Genomic DNA, 21,402 nt, shown 5'->3' on the forward strand with positions numbered 1-21,402 from the left:
AATAGAACATTTGATTCTTGTAGTCAATGTAAATTATATCCATTGCTTACGCATGTGTGTGTGGGCGGGCCGGAGCAAAATGCGTAAGTCAAAAATTGATTAATACAATAGACATATATGTGACGGTGTCACAACTGTGATGGTCTCGAGCTCCACGTCGCTGCCGCCTCAAGAACACCAGACACTGGGATGTGGCTTTTCTCTCTTTTTTTTTATTGCTGCAACACAGTATGGCAGGAGGGATAGGTAAAGTCACGGGGCTTTTCAGTCTCAAAAATAACCTGTGACTTCCCTGGTAGCTCTGCCTGAACTAAACATCATCCATAAGAAAACAAAATGCACAACAAAACAAAATATACAACATAGGTGATCGTATATTATGTTAACCTTTTGGTAAGCGCTTTGTTACAGCTGCCGCTGTTGTGAAAGAGATATATAAATCAGCATGTATTGTATTGTATTTACAAAAAAAGGGGGGAAAAACACACTTCCACTGGTATTTACGTGATGCCGCTGAACGCACCACATGCAGCAGAACGGCTGCGCAATGTACAATAATGGCGGCCGCGACGAACCGCGCGGGTACACGCTAGCCACACCAACATATACCTGTCAACTTTTCGGAGCGCCAACCTGTATAAACTACCAAAAAAATCCTTATAACATACCAAAGCATTTTATATGTCAAAATAACGGCAGAAAAAAACCCACGAAATTTTCAATGATATTTATTGTAGATCTCCATAATACAATGCCTGGTTAATGTCTAATCATCATTCTACTTAGTGGCATTACTGTGTTCAGAGTTGTATTCCTGCGTTACTTTTTTTCACCAACTCAAAAAACCCCGGAAATTTTCAGAATCCGTATGATTTGTCCGATACGGCCATATACGTAAGATTCACCACAAAATCCGTATGAACTATGGCTAAACCGTATGAGTTGACAGGTATGCTAACAGCCAAATGAAAAACGACACGAAAAACTATATACAGTACAACCAAAAGGAAACAAACATTACCTGCAACACAGTATGGCGGGAGGGATAGGTGAAGTCACGGGGCTTTTCAGTCTCAAAAATAACTGCACAACAAAAAAAAACACCTGTTAACTCAATGGATAAAAACTTTCATTCGACAAAACTTATATTAAATGACGACACAAAAAGCAACGTGGACTCGGAACAAATCAGGGAACTAATTAAATACACAGCACCGTAGAAAAAGGAAAAACAAAGTGAAATATTGTAATTAAACTAGAAATGAATCCGGACCATCAATGAAACGTGACTTACCTGTGACTTCCCTGGTAGCTCTGCCTGAACTACGGCGGGAAGCTGGTGCCATACTGTGCGCTGTTGCGTCACTTCCGTCATAATTTAATAAACGCAATATATCACTCCGTTACATACATCTTACCTCAAGTTAAAAAAAATTCCAACTAATGGAGAAGGAGGTAGTATGGTTTTGTGTTGTAACGAGTGTATGGGTGCATCTTTCAACAAAATCACAACACACAGATCATTTATTCAAATTTTAGTTTACGGTACCCAAAAAGATAAAACAGTCAAATTAAACTCCAGGTTATAAAATAATAACACAGTTGTACCATACAAAAAAAAAATATTGGACTGTGTGTGCCTTTTTGTGTACCTTCATAGATAAAGCCCCTTATCATAAGCATCTGTGAATACCATTTCCCAAAAGACAGTTGTTGTTGGGAGTTGAAAAATATATATAAATGTGTTTAGTATTTTTTATGACTACATAAGGGAATGGAAATTGTGCAGTACGGAAGAAAGAAAGTGCAGTGCTGTAAAAAAAAGTAATTGCCCTCTTCTCAAATGTTTACTTTTTTGCAGTCTCCCCACTTGAATGTTTAAGATCACCAAACAAATGTAAATACCTAACAAAGACGACCCAAATGAACATAATATGTGGTTTTTAAATGATGATTGTGTTAAGTTTGTGTAACAATGCAAACATTTTTTTTAATAAGAATGCAAATACTTTTTAAAATCATTTTAAAAAATGTTCAAATTAATGTCATAAAAAATTGGATCACATGGTTCTTTAGCAATTCTTAGACTTGAAGTATAAAGTTGTACTTTCCAAAGTCAACTTCATCAGGCATGATGAGGTTCTCTTCCCTCGCTTGGGCCAATTTGCGACGCAGGAAATCTCGTCTCTCGATCCACTCCTGCAACTCCTCCGGACTGTGGGCAAATTCACAACTGGCACCATCGGGGCAGTCCGCTTCGGACCTAACACACAATGGAAACATACCACGTGAATTTGAAATTCATTCAAATGAAATAGTCCCCGTTGTCGTCATCAAAAATCCAAATAATGTAACAGGGATGTCGTACTCATTGGTATCAAGGGCCATATGGTTTCCCACAGAGGAGCGGTATCCTGATAAAACCATACAGAGGTGTAATCACCTCATCATATTTTTACATGTCAATAGCCTAATAGAATATTTGCCCCAATTTTTGAAAAAGGAGGAAAAAAAAGAAACATTTTTGTTAAATGTCAAATTAATGGATAACTTGTTTTGAAATCAGAATTCAAGGAAAAATTGGTTACCTAACCAAAATTTTAAAAAACACTTTCAACAGCTGCCGATAACATTGAGGACTATAAAACCATCATACTAATTGTGCTTTCTGTGGAGCTAGGTTGGCCAGGCGAAGTGAAAGTGAGGTCTTACTTGGCGCAGCGCTCGAAGAAGACACCGGGGAAGCGGTGAGTCCACTTCAAAGCCTCGTCCTCTCCTTCACAACTGAACAGGCGCTCCTTGTGCTTAGTGCTGGAGATGTGTCGCTGCCACTGCCGCTCGCTGTTGCTGTGCTTCCCGCACAGAGGGCAGTCGAAGCCAGACTGAATTGGAGAGAGCAAATGCAGCGGTCATCGCCTTGCTTGCCGGTGCACTTCGGCAACAACATGAGATCGCAAGTCACTATAAATGGACACCTCATTAAGGGGGAAATTATACAAAATGGATCTTTTCATTATTTGTGCACAAATAGTCCCTTGGGGTGCTTGCACTAACATAAAGTGACAAACTAAACAAGTGTACTTCTATGGCCAGCGAGTTTTCACTCTCACATTTTGCTACTCGGGGTAATATTAATTACCCACCATCGGTTCGGCATTGTCTGTTGGCATGACAATGTCTTTTTCCTGGGTGGACACGGCTTTGTCTGCTTGGCGACTATGTGTGCTTAGTGTCAACCACATGTTGTATATCTGCTGCATTTCAACGACTGCGGGGACAGACAAAAAAAAACAACAAAAAAAAGATCATTCATCATTAAGGACACTGCTCAAATGCATGTAGCGGCAGATGTGCTGACACGAGGACAGGAGTATCCAATTCTTTATCTTCCATAGGTTGCATGGAGAAAAATCAAAGGATGCTTCCATACAGTAAACTACAATAGTCCATCAAACACGCTTTGTTTAAGTGGTGTGCATTGAGTTGTGCCCTGGTTTGTTTCAATCACTTGCCGTTTTGAGTCTTCATATACATCCACATGTCCTTTTCCTCTGTGCTGTGGGCAAAGGAGCAATTCCCAATGAAATCACATTTCTTCTTTTGCAACATCCAGCCGCACAACTGCCAGAAGGAAACGCACATGCTAATGAAGCACTAAACCAAATCCGAAGAGCCCAAAGTGTCATGTGGAGCGGCGACATGACACAAGAGGAAGGAAATTTACTTCAAAATAAATTGCTAAGCACTCAACTGAAAATGAAGACTCACTTCATATTGCGCGGGGAAGTTTTTTGTATGTGGAAGGGGTCTGACAGGAACCCAATTATTCTTCTCCGAGGACTTCACCAACAGCGTGTTTTGCTCTTTGGTCCACCTGAAAGTGTTCATTAGTGTTCGTGGTGAAAAGGGAGAGAGAGCGTGAAGACCCAAGTCACAAAAGTAACAGCTCGCCACTGGATTTCAAGTCGTCGGTTCGACTCTTCGCAGCTTCCTGCTCCTTTTACTTACGGGTGCTTGGCCTTGGCAGAGCAATACTTGAGGGTGTTGTTCGGCATACTTATGTGACCGTCTTGTAAGCAGACGGCGCAGACAAACTTCATCTTCAGGTTCATGTTCCAACTCTTGCGTTTTGGTGTTTCCTCACCATTTGCGGCAGCAGGTACCTGCATAAAAAGAAAGGAGGGTAACATCTATTGTAGACAGCTTTTGTATGACAAATGCATATCCAATCAGTGATGGGGAAATAAAAGTGATATTATTTCAAATGGCGGCGGGGGAGGAGGGGGGGGTGTCTTACTCCACTTGATTGCAATTTCCTTTCCGTCCCCGTGTTCTGCTCCTGTTCCTCATGATATTTTTTTGAGACTTTAACAATCTCATCAGCTGTGATACCTAGAAGCAAGAACATTCCAAAAAGACAAATTCACCAATTGACAGAAACTTAAAGTACACCTTAATCTTTTTTGGACAACGCATTGTAGAAACCTGTAGAGTAAACAAGGATAGAATATTTAACACTTTTCTGATAGACAGCACCTGTGTCCTGCTGTACCCTCCAGGTACGTAGCTCAATGACTGAGTGAGCATTAACGCATCTGTACTCCCCAGGGCATCCGTCGAGAAAGTTTTGGCTGCACAATTTTAAGTGGGCCAGTATGTTAAATGGACGCACTTTTCTGTAGTTGCAGTTTGTGGCCGTCACTTCAAATGCTAAACACCTGAAAGTAGATGTCATTGAAATAAGCAATGATAGAAGATAGAAGGTACTATAGTGAGTGAACATGAAAGTGACTGTTGCGTTCCACTCACTTGTTAGCATCAAAGGAGTGGCGGGCGACAGCGTTAGAGCACACAGCGTGATCGTCTCGGCAGCGCTCACTGATAATCCGTGGCTTACCGTTATAGCATTCCTGATGAGAGGAAAACAGGTCCAGATACAAACACAGAAAAGGTTACCGTGTACATTTTGTTCTCCATCGTGCAGTGACCTTATAGTGATCCTGACCTGACACAGGAATAAGAACGTGCCCTTGTGTTCCTGTAGAAGGCCTCTAATGCTGTTCACTGGGTCGCCAGTGGCAACACCCGATGGTCCAAACAGAAGATTTCTGTCCAAGGTCCCTTTCCTCTCCTCTGTCCAAACGTCGATTTCCAGTTGGTTAAAGGCAAAGTGGCACGTTTCCCCAAACCTACAGAGGCCCAAATCGGCAGGCTGTAGCACGTCTATATAACAAACATTAAACAAAAAATTAACCAGGTAAGCAGATGAATTAAGAACCTACAATCTCTTCACATCAGAACATTCACGAACTGTAGGTGGGCGTTCCCTTCTAATATCCGGCGCAATTCACACAAATGAGCTTTAAAAAATATATAAAAATCATGACTGGATGCCAGCCAGTCATTGCCAGATGCCACATATAGACTGTTGACAGTCACACTTATGGGCAATTTAGTGTTTTCAATTACCGGTAAATTACCATGTGAAGCTCTGAAATGTGGGAAACAACCCAAAGCAAAGCCTTTGCAAGCATGGGGAAGGATACAACCTCCACACAGGAAGGCCAATCAAAACTCAAATGTTTTTGTTTGTTTTATATGACGTTATAAGGGAACGTGACAAAATGTATCATTGAGGATTGATAATAATCACGTTTGCAAAGGACAAAAGGCCCCGTGATGGATGTCCATGTCGGCGGGTGTCGCACTTTGGTCCACTGGGAGGGAAACACTCCTTTTCGTCTGCACAAGAGAATATCTCGCTTACAGCTGTGGCGCAGGTCAGGTTTGTGAATGAAGGTGTATGTCGCTCGACCTGAAAACAAACATTGAAACATTCATTGAAGTGAAAAATAAAATGAACATTTTACACCAAACTACAGTGTAGGGTTGAACAAATGGGCATTGTCCAGACTCACGCACCTTCGCGAGCAAAGCAACTAGAACAAGCTTGCATGAAGTTGTGGGTGGCAGACAGAGGGTTTGGCACCGGAGTTTGTGTCGCTAAAGAGAGAGAACATGAATGACGTGTTATATTTTTACATGTCTTGAAATTGTGAAAACACCAAAAGCACAAATAAACGATCACGGTGGACATAAAATTGTGTTGTTTAGACCGAGGTATCAAACGACTTAAAGCAGCATAAGTGTGCCTTTTAGCCAATAACGCATCAATTTATGAATGAGCTGTAATCACCGGCGGAGCTGAAATCGCTGAGCGGGTCCAAGCCTGTTCCCTTTTCTGCGAGTGCGGGCGCAGAATGCACTTGACCTTTCACTGCAGGAAACAAGTCCAAGGAATCCAGGGAGTGCTGCTGAGTCACACCCAACACGGAACCGAGTTGAGCAGACGGATCACAGGTGAGCCGCAAAGGTTCAAGGAAATCAGAAAATGGCTTCTCAAGTTGTTCTGTTTTGGGCTGAGCGGCTTCTCGCGATACAGCGCGAGGTGACAGGTCTCGCGATACAGCGCGAGGAGCCGCCACCAAGAGATCATCCAGGGAATCTAGTACTGGTGACTTCAGACTTGCACCATTTACGCCTCCCGGGAGGTTGTCCAAGGAATGCAGTCCATGTGGAGGTGACAGGTCATCGAGGGTATCTAGTGAGTTTTGACCGGCAAGTGAAAGGGAGCTCGTGGAGTTTATTCCACTCATGGAAGAGCTCAAGAAGGCTGGCGGGAGATGAGGCGTTGGAACAGACAGCGGAAAAATGCTTTCCACGCTGGGAAGTGAAGCTGCTTCTTGAGCGTGAACCTAGAACACGAACAAAAAGAAATGCTCAAAAATACTGTTCACAAATATCAAATGTAATTTTTTACATTTTATCTTAGCAAAGGTATCCTTCGCTTCGCGGAAAAATGGCTTCTCACAATCCCAACAATGCACCTTTACCTCAGCAGCTAAATGTTCATTAGGAACGCAGTCGAGCAGATTGTCCAGGTCATCTCCTATCAGCTCACAGTCCTCCAAAGGGTCCGGGCTGTCCAGGACGGAGGCGGCAGACTGTTTTCCGTCATTTGCTTTGTTGGGGAGGACACATTGAGGCACGCTGGGAAAATTGACTGAGGAGACACATGCAAAAAAAAAAAAAAAAAAAAAAAGTGTTCACTTTCTCAAAGGCGTTTGTGAAAACAGGCATATGGTGGCTGCAATGTTGATGAGACTTACCTGGTGCAATTTTACTCAAAGGGTTTGTAACATTTCCTACATGGTAAGACACCTGGGCATAAGAAACAGACATATTGAAATGGTATCAAATACGTCTTTACTTGAGTGAAAGGCATCTGCGGGTATCCAAGAGAGTTGGTGCGTCATGGAATTTTTTGTCTTGTCTCTTGAGGTCAAGATAAAAAGATTGTATTCACTACTTCGCTTACGTAGGGCTTTCGCTTCTTCAGTCCCAGATGATTGGCAAGTTCCTCCGCAAGTTCATTCACCTGTTTGTCCTGTAAAGAGATTATGTACACAATGTATTATATGATGTGGAAAACAACTGTAAATAGCACTGCGATTTATCCATTTTGTATTTGTATTGCACTTAATAGAACGGTGTTTGTTTGTTTTTTCTTCTTCTTTCTGCCTACATTCTTGCTGCTGGAGGCTGTAAATTTCCCCAGTGTGGGACAAATAAAGGATATCTTATCTTATCTTATCTTATGTGCAATGGTAGCTTTAGTGACTGCTATGACTGTGTATTGTCCGAGCAAAGTTACTGCTCATCCGCTGTTCTTTAAATTCCCTTTTTGGCCACTTTTCAACTTTACCTCATGTGCGATGAGCAGACAGTCGCGTGTGCAGTCATAAGCCTCCATGTACTGGCCAAGCTGCTTCAAGCAAAGGGCCTTCAAGTAGAGCACCTTGTGGCTTTTTTTACACATCTCCAGAGCTTTGTCACAGTCCTTTATGCAATTATCGTATTCCTTCTGTAAAACACACGAGGCAAAATAGAAATAGATTAAGAGCAGTATTGTATATTATAGCAAGGTTTTAGCATATTCATATCCATCCATCCATTTCCTAATCCGCTTATCCTCACGAGGGTCGCAGGCGTACCGGAGTCTATCCCAGCCGTCTTCGGGCAGTAGGCGGGGTACACCCTGAACTGGTCGCCAGCCAGTCGTAGACGAACAACCGTTCGCGCTCACAATCACACCTAGGGATAATCTCGAGTGTTCAATTAACCTGCCATGCATGTTTTTGAAATGTGGGAGGAAACCGGAGTACTCAGAGAAAACCCACGCAGGCACGGGGGAGAACATGCAGACTCCACACAGGAAGGCCGGAACTGGAATCGAACGTTGCACCTCTGCAGTGATTAGGTGAACTAATTAAAAATATCCTGTATAGCAGCGTACAGGGTATGTAATTATTTTGATACATAATCTGCTTTAACCTATTTTCAGGGAATCAGATGCCATTCATATTTGCACTATTCATGTTCATCTGTACGGTCTAATAGATTGAAGGAAGAAAATTAATTTGGAGAGGTGTGTTGCTTTAATGTCACAGAATACAACTGATTCAATCGGAGAAAGCAGACTCACCATGCTATGGTAGGCAGTCGCCCGATTGACATACAGACTCTCCAATAAATCCTGAGGAATGTGGAATCCCTCTCCTGAGACATAGTGAGAAACATTCAAGCCTTCGCTGAACTCGCCCACTGCCTGCTCCCAGCGGCCATCTCTGAACCAGCTGTTGCCCTCTTCGAGAAGGGAGATTACCAACTTAATCAAAAAGTCCTGTGGAGCAAAACAGAGATATGGTGACATGTGTTGATAAAGTAGCACAAACTTTGTGCTACAGTACCAAGTAAAATTGTACAGGCCAAATGAGGATATTTGTAAACAACAGGCATCAAGTTACTTCTGCGTGGCGTGAAACAATGCTGCAAAGTTGCAGACATAAAATAAAAATGGTTAAATTAAGCCTTTTATCCTTTAAGCCTTAATGTTAACAGTTTTCATTCGGGGAGCAGAGAGAGACTGTACCTTGTAGCCTTCACGATCCGGATACGCCAGTGAAGACCTGAAACACATGTAGAAAGTTTTGAAATTATACGCAGTTGTAAGAAGTTAAAGTAGTAGTTAAAGTTATTGTCTTTGGCTCCTTTTGTACAGTTATACAGCAATAAGAAAATAAATATATCTAAAATGAACTCTGACAGCTCGGGTTTATTCATCGACAAAGATTAAAACAATGGCCATTTTATTCTATATTTATAGTTAAGTTTAGTTTGTTTTATAAACGTAAGGTGTAGTTTCAATTTGTTTCTGATTTTTTTTCTTCAGCCTTTTCGTTTTTATTTTATTCCGTTAACAAAAACGTCTTTTCAACTTTAGTTTTCAGTTTCTCAGTTTCAGTTTTCATTTACTGTATACTGAACACATTAGACTCAAAACAAACACAACTAGAATACATGTACTTATGTTTTAATTGGTTTTATTCGTTGATTTTTCTATGTGAATATTCCAAATAAAGATGTACAACATTTAAAAAGCTGATTAAAATCTTACTGTATGAAATTCAATGCAGCTTGTATATCTTTCCTGCGTTTCTTTCTCTGCGAGTCCATTCTTCCTCCCTGGGAGAATGAAAACAAAGCATTAGAAAGTTAAGGTTAAAATGCTGTTGGCGTTCTTTGGGGCTTTAAACATAAGTAGGAAGCAGTAATGCACGCTATCAGTGTTGGACGGGACATTTACCCTTTGCGGCAGTTTGATCATGAAACATGCGTCACTGCCTAGCACAAGTTGAAACCCACCTACCTTCCTTTAAATGGGGAAGTTCATTGATTCGCAGCCAAAATGGTGTGATGAGCGAGCAGGACGAGACAGAAAGACTTCCAGCGGTGAGTGTCTTGCCTCGGCGTACAATAAATCACAAAGACCGCGAGCACATATAATAACACAGACGTTTACATTGCTTTCGATTTCTTGAAACTCCACATCACGTGACTTCGGTCAACTTCTTAGCAAGGTAAATCGCGATTGGCTGTCGTAGAAATCGCTAGAAGCCGTCAAATGACTCACTCTGATTACATCTGGAGTGGTCATCAGTCAGTAAATATTGCAGATTTTTCAGATAAATTCGGGAGGTTTGAGTCTGCACATTGCATGTCCGTCCTAAGAATAATTGGTTTTGGGGAGCGTTACAGCGGCATTTGAACACGCCTGTGTAGGCTAATGAACTACAATTCCCTTGACCAGCAACTCTTTAGTCGTCAAGTAGTGTTTTGTGCTGTGCTAAACTGTCGTTTGAACGTCGGAAACGAGCGGGAGCGTGAACGCGACGGCATTCATTCAAGACTGCGTCGGTCGGGTAATTTTGCGATTAATTTCGTTGGTATAAGAACAAACTTTGTTTCATATTTGACTTTTCTCAGTTCGCTGTGGACCTTAACTGTAGCTGGTCAGTACTGTGCTGTTCACTGACCAGAGGCCGAACCACGTTCCGTTTAATACAGTACAACTGGCAAGATTAACTTGGTCGTTCTATATCGTCCACGACACACAAAAGTGTAGGCTTTTAAATATTTAGACAAATGCTTAGTTACTGAGAATTTTTACTGAGTGCCGCGCTTCAATAGCAACTGTAATCCTCCTGACTAGGTTTGAAAGTTCTCTATCCATCAAGTTAGCATCGGATGGCTAATACTAGCCAGAGGTCGCCTGTTGGAAATGACTACATCATGAAAATTCAGTCCTGTACTTAATGATAGACTTTACACAGATCTGATTTGGAAGACCGTATCGGTAGATATTTTGTATTTTGATACCAAATTGCTGATTAATTGTAATGTGATAACTTACCGATCGATCAATTACGTCATTCATCGAATCTGCAAAGTAAGACATTACAGCAAACACAATCTCTCTCACTCAGGGACCTTCTGTGCTGTCATTGTTTATAATGCAAGGTTTCGCAGCCAATACGGTCTGCCCCCCCCCCCAATATTTTAAAATATTTCTGAGGGGATGTCGCCCCACCCAACTCCATGTGCCAGCTGTTGAATGTTTATCAGCATTTCTTTTTTGCTAGAATTTTTCGAGTTTCATTGTCATTGGGTGGTTGGCTCCAAAATCCTGATCATGTAAAGCCTACTAATGTCGCATAGATTCTATTGGTAAAGCTGTCCCACCTGTACTTGCTTAGGTGCATCAGTTCTCGTCTAAACAAACGAGACAGCAAATGCCAGAACTGTCATGCTCTTTTTGGTTGCACAAAGCCCATTCTCAATAGCCATCATTACATCAGCACACATTCAGAGAGACAACTGTTGCAAGTACCTATATAAAAGGGGTCAGCAATCTGGCCCCCAACACATTGTAATTGTACATGGACCAGAAAGAAGCTCATGTTTTGTTTGTAATTAGGTGCTTTAACGTCACCATTGAAAGGCTATGTTGTAAATTGCCTGTAGATGTCATCTTCTGAACACATTTTCATTTACGCAAACAATGAGTGAGTTTTGTGCAGAGATCATTTCTGCAACAAATATCACAAAGACAAGACGCAGCACGGTGTCATCGGTTATAATTACAAAGCAGAGAATCATGCAGTCTGCAGTCAGACGATGTTTATTATTTCTTGGTCACCCGTTATAGGATATGGTGCACTTATGTCGATTACAAGTAATAAAAATCTTTGACAGTTTTATGAACTGACCTAAGAAAAAAAGAAAATCATGACTGTTGTTTCATCCCCAGGTAACGTCATGGCGACAGACCTTGTTTCACAGTTGGCCGACTCCTTGGCCAAAGCTAAAGTTGAAGAAGGAGAGCTGAGTTACAAAGGACAATCTAGAAAGCTCGATGATTCTAAATCAGGTGAGATGGTGACGTTTCCTTTCTTTCAGCCAAAAATTGGATAGAAACACCTTTTAGTCTTGTATGTTTTTAAAAATATTTTGTTTTGCTTTTTTTTTTTTGTCTGTCCTAACCGTTTTCCACATTCAAGTTGAAGAGATTGTGAAGGAGATCGAGAACTTCGAAGGCCTCCAAGCTCTGCGATTGGAGGGGAACACAGTAGGTGTTGAGGCTGCAAAAGCCATCGCCAAGGCCCTCGAGACAAAGAGCCAGTTCAAGGTTTCAGGCGTATACTTTCTATATATTTCTCTAAACTTTAATTTGCATCTATAAGACGTTTGGTTTTGTTGTACACTACACTGAAGGGGATTTGAGATTTCAAAGAGCATATGGCAAGAAATAAATAGTTTGTTTCTTTCAGCGCTGTTACTGGAGTGACATGTTTACTGGCCGCCTCCGCTCTGAGATCCCGCCTGCTTTGGTAACGGTGTTGTCCTCCCTGGTTGTTCTGGACGACTACAAGTTCCCAATATTTTTCTCTCTTTCTGTCAAAGAATTCACTGGGTGATGCTCTAACGCTGGCAGGTGCCAAGCTGACGGTTTTAGATCTGAGTGACAACGCCTTCGGTCCAGATGGGGTGAAGGGCATTGAGCGGTTGCTCAAAAGCTCCTCCTGCTACACACTGCAGGAACTACGACTCAACAACTGCGGCATGGGCATCGGAGGAGGGAAGGTAAAGCATGTGAAAATTGTCCTCGATTGATACTTACTTTACACAAACAATATTTGCTATAGGATCGTTCTGTTCTGCACTTTTCAGATCTTGGCCGCGTCACTGATCGAGTGCCATAAAAAGTCGAGCGCAGAAGGTCCTCCCCTAAGCCTGAAAGTGTTTGTCGCCGGGAGGAATCGTCTGGAGAATGACGGAGCCACAGCCCTCGCTCAAGCTTTCCAGGTAGAGAGGTTAAACAGACAATTGGACTTTCAATAGATAGAGAAGCCAGAACGGCTGCCCTCCAAATCATTTTGTTTTGTTTTGGGGTTTTTTTGTGGGGCGGGGCACACTTTCCTTCTAGTGACAAAAAAATTGCTCCTTTTTGTTCTCTCCTCTTGTATAAGTGGAACTCAGAACTCATTCTTGTGTTTGTAGTTAATGGGCAGCCTGGAGGAGATCCACATGCCCCAGAATGGCATCAACCACCCAGGCGTCAAAGCCCTGGCGACCGCTGTACAGCACAATCCAAACCTGCGCACCCTCAATCTCAATGACAACACCTTCACTGAGAAGGGTGCCGTTGCCATGGCTCAGGTATGATTTCAAAAGTAGAATAAGTAAATAATAAAGATATTATTCTGAAAAAAAAGGGCATCAGCAACCGATCAGTCTGACACGATAGGGTTGACAAAAATTTTCCTTGCTGTGCTCACACTTGCTGTCATTCGCAGGCCCTGAAACATTTACGAAGCATCCAGGTGATAAACTTTGGCGACTGTTTGGTGCGGCCAGTTGGAGCCACAGCCATTGCTGAAACTGTTTCGGAAGGACTGCCGATTTTGAAGGTGAGTGCTCATTTGCCTGTCATCAGCTACAATCTGTGAGACTGGCATGATCAAAATCAACTCTCGAAAACAGAAATGCTAATATATTGTTGTCTGGATCAGGTTTTCCAGTTTTATTCCAGATTCACCGGGTTTTGTTCAGTTTTCAGCTAAATGGCAATCACGGGTGTCCAAATAAGGGCATCATCAATGATCATTGACATGTATATATTTTGTGAGACTATTGCGTGCACTCTGGTTATTGGAGAGTCCTTTCTCTCCCCCTTGACGTGTGTTTTCTCTCTGGCCAAAATCAGGAACTTAATTTGTCATTTGGAGAGATAACTGAAGAAGCTGCACTGGCAGTGGCCCGTGCAGTCAAGAACAAGAATCAGCTGGAAAAACTGGATTTAAATGGTGAAGAACGGCAAGATTTCTAATTCCTTCATCACTCCCCCGTTATGGAGTCAATAAAACTAAACATGCACAAGCCGAGCCCACATTGGGATTACCGGTAAATAAATGAGCGTAAATCGAATTTTAAAACGAACGTCAAAAGACAATGAGTAAAAACAGCACTTGGACAACATCCAAAAATAGAAGACAATACATTAACAGTCAGTGGCAGGATGACGGTGACTATAACAATGACTCTAATATTGCATGCTTTTGCAGGTAACTGTCTTGGAGAGGACGGCTGCAAAGCTCTGAAAGATTTCATGGAAGACATCAGCATGGGCGAGCTTCTGGCATCGCTCAGGTAGCGGCGGCATCTCTTCACTTTTGAGGCAACATCCAGTACATTTGCGCTTTTGGATGGTCGTAACGCAAGGCGGTCCATGATCCAAATCTTTGTTTTAACTTTAGTGATGATGAGGGTGAACCAGGAGATGATGACGAGGACGACGATGAAGATGACGACGACGACGATGAGGAGGATGATGACGAGGAGGTAGATGAAGAGGAAGTTGAGGAAGAGGAAGAAGAAGAAGAAGAAGATGATGATGATGATGAGGAAGAAGAAGAGGAGCAAGATTTCAAGACTGGCAGCAAGGCAATCCTCATAAAGACTTGAATCATTCACAAGACGTGTTGCTTTAACTGAGCGCTCTCCCTTTGCACTTGTAGTTTTCCACTCCGCCATCAGCGCCGCGGCCACCCGATGTCTCATCCTTTCTCAGCTTTCCATCGCCGGACAAACTGCTGAAGCTGGGGGCCAAAAGAGCAACACTGATTGAGCAGCAGGTACGGGACTGGATAATCTCATGGTCTTAATAAATGTTGAAGGTATAAAATGACAGCAGTACTTGAATTGCAAGCCGTTTACCTTGGAAATGTATTGACTTTATTCATGCATCCTAATTCCTCTATTAAACAAATCACTTTTTGGTTACACGTATGACCTCTCCTCAACCACGTGGGATACATTAAAATCATCTTCGACCTTGCATTTCTCGTTTTTCACACACTTTACAAATAATTCAAGACAGCCGTACAATAGGAACGATTTGCATGGGGATAAAGCCGATTCCTTCCTCCTCCCTTTGTGGCCAGGTGGATGTGTCCGATGCAAAGAAAACAGCTGAAGCCTTTCTTAAAATTGCATCTGTGTACAAAGAGGACAATAATGACGTGAAGAATGCAGTTTTGGAAAGTGTTGGTGAGTTTTTTTGTGAATTACTTCCTGTTACATTTCAGTCGCCTTTTGTTATTATGTATTGCATGTTTCGTAGGGCTGGGCAGCGTGGCTGAAAAAAGTATCGGCCTCAAAATGTCTTCTACGGGCTTGTATTTTTTAAATTAATTAAATATCCCTTTGTTTGTGTAGCTCAGACATTGAAGGTGTGAGCCATTCCATTACACCGGTTATTTTGTAATTTTACAATCCTTTTTCCGTATCAAACTCCACATTTGCGTAGTTCCTTTCTTCCTTTCCAGTTTATGCAACAGGCATGCAAGACAAAATGCTCGATTGGACTTGCCTCATATACTTAAAAGAGAATGCCACTGAGCTTTTAATCATCTTTTTGTCATTTGCAGATGCCCTTCTTCGGAAAGCCTTTTCTTCATCCGTCCAAGGCTATAATTTTGTGTCCTCTTTGCTAGTCCTGCTGGGTCTTATTAAGGTGAGCAGAAAGTGACTCCCTTTACCTCTCTGTACGTAGCCTTTTTTTCTTCTTCTTCATACTCTTTTCTTTTCTCTCCAACCATGTTGTCATCTCAAGAGTGAGGATAAGTTGAAGCCCGTGTCGGTCGTAGCCGGTCACCTGCAGGCCTTGGAGCACGCCGTTCGACAGGACTACTTCCCCAAAGAGAGCGTGGCCGTGCTGGAGGCCTTCATGTCCCGGTAAGGGCGTGACAGAATGAGCCAAACAGCGGGCAGCTTCCAGGTATAAAACATCGCACGATACTTGCTTTTTTTTTTTTTTTTTTTTTTTTTTGGAGGCGCTCACCATGTGCCCACCCCTAAAGCTGCCCAACAAAACAGGCTCAACTAAGCAAAATGTCACAGGCATGTTATTAAGACAGAACCTCTTCAAGTTGTGGGGCGCGGGGGTCATATGTCTCCTTTGAAATTAAAAACAGCTGCTCTCCACAGGCACACAATTCTTGAGTGTAATTGCAATTTTTTTAAATCGACAAATTTCCTTCAAGCATTAACTAGGACAAAGGAAAGTAGGTCTCTATGATTTACGGTACCATCCAAATAACATTTTGAAGCCGGTTGTGACATTTCAGCACGATCGGCCATTTTGTCATTTGTCCGACCGTATGTAAGTGCATGTCCACGAGAGATGTTTGTCATCCCTAGAAACAACAAGGCTTTGGAGTCCTGTGGCTCTTCTCTACACAAGCTTCAGTCCACCTTACAGAGGATCCGCACAGAGAGCTGAAGACTGCGAATGAACAAACAAACAGCTTTGACGGACCTCTGAGAACCTCCATACGTTTGCTCCAATTTGAGTCAAGGATGCATCTTCATCCAAATAATCGTGACGGCATTTCTGTGAAACTGGATGCTTGTGCGCTTGGACATGCAGTACTTTGTTGCCTAACACCTTGATAATGATCCTTTTTGGAACTGCTGACGTCTTAAAAAAATTAAATACGACATTTTGAGATGGTCAGGTGGCATTCACCTGCTGGCTCTACACAACACAATATATTGTACTATGTTCTTAATGACTTCATTTTAGGGTTTTGTACATTTTTGTTATCAAAATTTCCTTTTTTTTTTAAATCTTGTTCTTGAAGTTCAATGTGTGTAATGTGTGCTATGAATGAGCTGCTAAATATAAAAGTAAAGGTTAACTACAAAAGGGATGTATTGTATTTTCTGGATTGAGTCACAAGCTTGTTATGGCTCTGCATTGTTAAAATAAATTGAGTTGTCATCTTGTTTGGATGGCTTGTGCCTTATTCAGATCATTTTCCGTTTGTAGTCTTATTTGGTAACAGGTTTTTTTTTTTCTTCATATTTTGTTGTTTTAAGAAATTGTTAATGCAATTTCAAATCCATTTGACTGGTCATGCTTAATGTGCAAATTCCTTGCAGCATCTCCAAGTAACTGGGCAGAAAATGTAAAACCAAGGTGTTAATTTGCAGATGGGGGTGCCGGGATCAGGGGTCACGAGAGGAAGAATTTACCAAAGACTCGTTTATCCATTGCACTCCAGACTGCGCTGAACACGCTGGGCGTAGTTGTTGAAGCTGCTGGCAAATTCACTTAGATTTCTTTTTCTTCGTTTTTGTGACTACATTTAAGTCAAAGACAAAAAAGTTGACTTCTGCATGAAGGTAAGATATTTTGTTATTTCAAATTCCACAGTGAGCCAACGTGGTGACATCAATTGAATCAAAAGCATGGCTTTTATTTAGGTTGGTGCATTGTAACGGTTACAAAGATAAAAATGTGTCAGAATGTTTCGATATGAACCCAAGTGGAGGGTACATTTATTTAAAAGTGCTTTGCAGTCAATTTAAACTCGAACGTCTCCCTTGCGCAGATGCTTGTCCTCCCCGCTGCGGTTTTAGTGGGGACCCTTGCGGTCATATCAAACGTGGAAGCGGCCAAGTGTCCTCGAGTGTGCAGTTGTGACAGTGCCAAGCTCACCGCGGCTTGCGTTGGCAAGAACCTTACTGGCGTCCCCCCGACGATTGACGAGGTCAGAAATCGATGTCTACCGCCTCGCTTCAACCTCACACGACTGCTCTTCTGGCAAAGAAGCTTTGAAGAGGCATTCCAATGCGTCCTATTGGAATCTATGGTCTTTATCACGTTTTTATTGCAGTGTGAGATCTATCAAAATGCTGTCGGTGTCAAACTAAAGGCCCGGGGGACCTGTTCCGGTCCTTTACATCCTTTTATGTGGTTCACTAAAACAAATGCAGGCCGACATACTACATGTGGTATGAAGGGTCGATGATTTCGACATACTGTAATAAACATCAACTCTGACATGATTTTTCTCTCGCTCGATGTAATGGTGCATACACAGATCACAGTCAAATTGGACCTGAGGAATAACAACCTGCAGGTGCTCCAACGAGGAGGATTTGTGCACACCCCTTTCCTCACCCACCTCAATCTACAGCGATGCAACATTGTCAAGGTGAAGGAGGGAGCTTTCCGCACGCTGGGCCGCGTGCTCTCCCTTAACCTGGCCCACAACAAAATTGACATCCTCTACCAGGCAAGAAAACTCAACCAAAACGTCCACCGCTCGCTGTGCTCTTGGGAACAATTTCTTCCTCCACATTTGTAGGAGTCTTTCGATGGGCTCTCGTCTTTGAAGGAGCTTCGTCTGGACCACAACCGTGTTGAGGAGATCCAACCTGGAGCCTTCTTGCAGCTTGGCTCACTCAACATGCTGGCTCTCATCCACAACCAGCTGGTGTACATCCCCAACATGGCCTTTCAGGTAAGATAGATGATCTGTACCAAAATGTAGCGGTTGTCTGTTAATGAGCTGCATTCACATCAACGCCTCACCTCCCACCCTGCGCCCATTCCGCCTCTCTTAGGGCCTGCAACACATCAAGTGGCTTCGTCTCAGCCATAACTCCATCAACAACTTGGCTCCCGAGGCATTCGCAAGCTTGTTCACCCTCACCCGCCTCAGTCTGGACCACAATGAGCTGCAATTCTTCCCCACTCAGGCTATGACCAGGTAGGAGCTTTTAATATAGCCATGACAGTAATTGTCAGAGACCTGCTGACACCCTGCGTTTGAGATGCAGCAGATATTCTGGACTTTCTCCTCCTCCCACGGTCCGAATCACCTTATTAGTTTGATTTAGACATTCTTGTTGTTTGTCTTCTCCACTGCAGACTCAAGGAAGTCACACACCTGGACATGAGCCACAACCGCATGATCTACCTCGGCGAAGAGTCCGTCTCCATGGCAAAGCTCACACACTTGTACCTCAGCCACATGTCTCTTCAGGACCTGTCAGATCAGGCTTTGTCAGAAGCCCCTCTGCTCTCCCACTTGGACCTGAGTCACAACCAGCTTCGTTACCTGGAGCCTCTTGCGGGCCCCAGAAACCTTGCCAGCCTCAACCTCACTGGTAAGCAGAGCTCTTACATTCGAATGTTAATGAGTGTTTACATTTTGCACGACTTTTTTTTTTTTCTTGAAGCCAACCCCATCCACTGTAGCTGCTACATGAGGTCCCTACGGAACTGGGCGAGCGTCGGCGGTGTCAAGCTGCTGGGAACCTGTACAGGACCCCCTCACCTGTCCGAAGAGCCGCTCGGCGCCGTGGCGGCCGTGGACATGCGTTGCCGCAGCAGGGGGGACCCGCTGAAGGACGACTTTGAGGAGGAAGCGATTGCCGTCAGCAGCCCGCCGACAGCCAAACCCAAACGGAACGTCAAGTGTCCGGTGAACTGTGACTGTCACGTAAGTTCGGATTGTTCTGTGGACAATTAGACTCAACAATTATAATGAATATTGGTTCATCAATCAACAGCATTTTCAACCCCTTTTAGATCGAAGCACAGCATGCCACGTGTGAGAACCGAGGTCACACCAAAATTCCGCGAGGCTTCCCTGCCAAAACTCAACTACTGGACCTTCGTAGTAACCACTTCCACAACCTTCCCCCCAACAGTTTTCCAACCGCCGGCCAAGTTGTTTCCCTTCACTTGGAATTCTGCAAAATCCGTGAGATCGAAGGTGGCGCATTCCGAGGAATGAAAAACCTGTTTTATCTGTATCTTTCTGACAACGACCTCATGTCCTTGGGCCCTGAAACGTTCACTGGAGCGCCAGCGCTCAGCTACCTCTACCTGGAGGGGAATCGTTTGGGAAAGTTTCCCGGTTCAGGTCAGTGGACCGGAAACATTGGCTCAAATGAATTAAAATCATACGTGATGCAATGGACAAGGAATGACGATATTTGACGTGTGTTCAATTCTCCTGCAGCTCTGCAACTCTTACCAAATCTGTTTGCGTTACACCTGGAACGCAATGCCATTTTAAAACTGGAACCCACAGGTCTGCTCTCCGCTGTAACTCCAAAACTAAGAGAACTCTACTTGACCAATAACACCATCCGCACAATTGCCAAGGGCGCTTTGGACTCTGCCTTCCTTGGTAAACTTCACCTGGATTCAAATAAGCTGACAAACATTCCGACTGATGCGATATCCAAAGCCACCAGTCTGGAGGAACTCAACCTGTCTCAAAACCGGATTCTCTCAGTGGGACCAAACGCATTGCGGCCAATATCTCAAAGTCTGAAGTGGCTGTACATGGATCAGATGGGCACCGAGAAGGTAAAAAGTGAATGATGCTTGAGCATTTTCTACAGCATGTTATGCTGTTTTACATTTTTTTTGTCACTTGTAATAATGACACCAAGCTGTTTAGTAAATTGTGGCATCCATTGAAGATGTATTTTCAGGGTGTAGGCATAGCGAGCTAGCTAACTGCACATTGAAGTGGTGGTAATAGGCAAAGTAACTCGGAATTGCGCTACATAACCACTAAAGTGGACAAATGTGCTCAAGACAGTTCTTATATAGTGGTACATTTAATAAAATATACTCAAGAAAACATGCACGGTTGATGTGAAAATGTGAATACTAATTGTAACTTCATAAAACTCTTGTGTATGTTAAAAACTGTATACCAGTACATAAATGTAAACTCCGCTGTTTTGGACCAATCTAATTGTGGCCTACAGCAACTGCACATTATTGCATGATTCAATTAAATGACCTGAACTATTCCCTTATGACACTGATGTGCAGATGTCTCGAGACGCTCTGGCCGGGCTTGGTCCAGGACTGAAGGCTCTTACGTTGAGAGGAAACCAGCTAAAGGCGCTTCCTGACTTGGGGTCTCTCACGGGCTTGGAGGTGTTTGACCTTCAAGACAATCCTCTGCTGTGTGACTGTACTTTGCTGCCGCTGCGCAGGTCAGTGAACACTTCTCCTCAGAATAATGGGTTTGTAATCAATTTGCCAAAACACTGTCAGATTACTTGAGGACAATATAACATAAGATGCTCAATTCAATTTATGTGATAGATCATTTACTTTGATGCTGTTTCTTGATTTCTGCACCAGGTGGATGGAGAAAGTGAGTTTGGAGGTGGCGGCTACCTGTGGTCTCCCTTATAAGCTTAAGGGGCAGAAAGTCAGGGATCTGGAGTTATTTAAGTCCTGTCCGGAAAACACCTCCAACTCAGACAGAAAGCTTGTGGTTGTTGCAGCCCGTGCTCATGTAAAAGCCAAGGAACCCAAACTCAACCTGGTGAAAGCTTCTGGGGTCAAGACCAACTCGGGAAGGAACAACACAAAACAACCAAAGCCAACAAAGAAAAAGCCTCAAAGGAAACCAGTTGTACCAACGGTGACCAAAAAGAAGAAAGTCATAAAAACATAAAACATATAATCAGATGGGCTAGAATTCATAGGTGTCAAACTCAGGTCCTGGAGGGCCGCTGCCCTGCATGTTTTCCAAGTCTCCCTGTTGCAACACACCTGATTCAAATGAACAGGTTCAATGTCAGGCTTCTGCAGAGCTTGCTGATGATCAG

The 21,402-nt window shown here is 43.1% G+C and overlaps 3 protein-coding genes across 8 annotated transcripts; 2 read left to right on the forward strand and 1 right to left on the reverse strand.

Annotated features, from left to right (window-relative positions):
- Window positions 1-1,520: 1,520 nt before the first annotated feature.
- LOC147192442 (zinc finger CCCH domain-containing protein 7B-like) lies at window positions 1,521-9,942 on the reverse strand. Of its 3 annotated transcripts, none has more exons than XM_086132102.1 (21): window positions 9,770-9,942; window positions 9,518-9,585; window positions 8,993-9,029; window positions 8,546-8,743; window positions 7,766-7,924; window positions 7,379-7,447; window positions 7,170-7,221; window positions 6,894-7,063; window positions 6,197-6,755; window positions 5,923-6,003; window positions 5,654-5,815; window positions 5,006-5,223; window positions 4,810-4,910; window positions 4,537-4,718; window positions 4,298-4,392; window positions 4,009-4,163; window positions 3,769-3,874; window positions 3,513-3,621; window positions 3,144-3,268; window positions 2,713-2,882; window positions 1,521-2,263 (listed from the first exon to the last, which is right to left on the reverse strand). In XM_086132102.1, the coding sequence occupies exons 2-21, from the start codon at window positions 9,574-9,576 to the stop codon at window positions 2,083-2,085; spliced, it is 2,988 nt and encodes a 995-aa protein (XP_085988228.1). In that variant the 5' UTR covers window positions 9,577-9,585; window positions 9,770-9,942; the 3' UTR covers window positions 1,521-2,082. The 3 variants fall into 3 exon arrangements, 2 of the variants coding, with proteins under 2 accessions (XP_085988228.1, XP_085988229.1); XM_086132103.1 differs by having other exon boundaries at window positions 9,766-9,942; XR_015103143.1 differs by lacking the exon at window positions 1,521-2,263 and having other exon boundaries at window positions 2,859-2,882; window positions 3,513-3,556.
- LOC147192443 (ran GTPase-activating protein 1-like) lies at window positions 9,780-16,749 on the forward strand. 4 transcript variants are annotated; one of them, XM_086132108.1, is made up of 16 exons: window positions 9,780-9,852; window positions 11,711-11,830; window positions 11,961-12,088; window positions 12,231-12,290; window positions 12,364-12,543; window positions 12,631-12,765; window positions 12,961-13,119; window positions 13,257-13,370; window positions 13,667-13,766; window positions 14,025-14,109; window positions 14,217-14,403; window positions 14,478-14,594; window positions 14,904-15,009; window positions 15,390-15,475; window positions 15,575-15,696; window positions 16,162-16,749. In XM_086132108.1, the coding sequence occupies exons 1-16, from the start codon at window positions 9,780-9,782 to the stop codon at window positions 16,241-16,243; spliced, it is 1,854 nt and encodes a 617-aa protein (XP_085988234.1). In that variant the 3' UTR covers window positions 16,244-16,749. The 4 variants fall into 4 exon arrangements, with proteins under 4 accessions (XP_085988234.1, XP_085988233.1, XP_085988231.1 ...); XM_086132107.1 differs by lacking the exon at window positions 9,780-9,852 and adding an exon at window positions 10,111-10,317; XM_086132105.1 differs by lacking the exon at window positions 9,780-9,852 and adding an exon at window positions 10,112-10,322.
- Window positions 16,750-17,357: 608 nt separating this feature from the next.
- chadla (chondroadherin-like a) lies at window positions 17,358-21,248 on the forward strand. Its single transcript, XM_086133506.1, has 10 exons — window positions 17,358-17,516; window positions 17,850-18,044; window positions 18,117-18,272; window positions 18,376-18,521; window positions 18,683-18,921; window positions 18,994-19,256; window positions 19,346-19,682; window positions 19,782-20,134; window positions 20,612-20,778; window positions 20,930-21,248. The coding sequence occupies exons 1-10, from the start codon at window positions 17,358-17,360 to the stop codon at window positions 21,246-21,248; spliced, it is 2,334 nt and encodes a 777-aa protein (XP_085989632.1).
- Window positions 21,249-21,402: the final 154 nt, after the last annotated feature.

This window comes from Hippocampus guttulatus, chromosome 16 (genome assembly GCF_054856545.1).
Source record: "Hippocampus guttulatus isolate MCC_2025c chromosome 16, RoL_Hgut_1.0, whole genome shotgun sequence".
In the NCBI taxonomy this organism is placed as follows: domain Eukaryota; kingdom Metazoa; phylum Chordata; class Actinopteri; order Syngnathiformes; family Syngnathidae; genus Hippocampus; species Hippocampus guttulatus.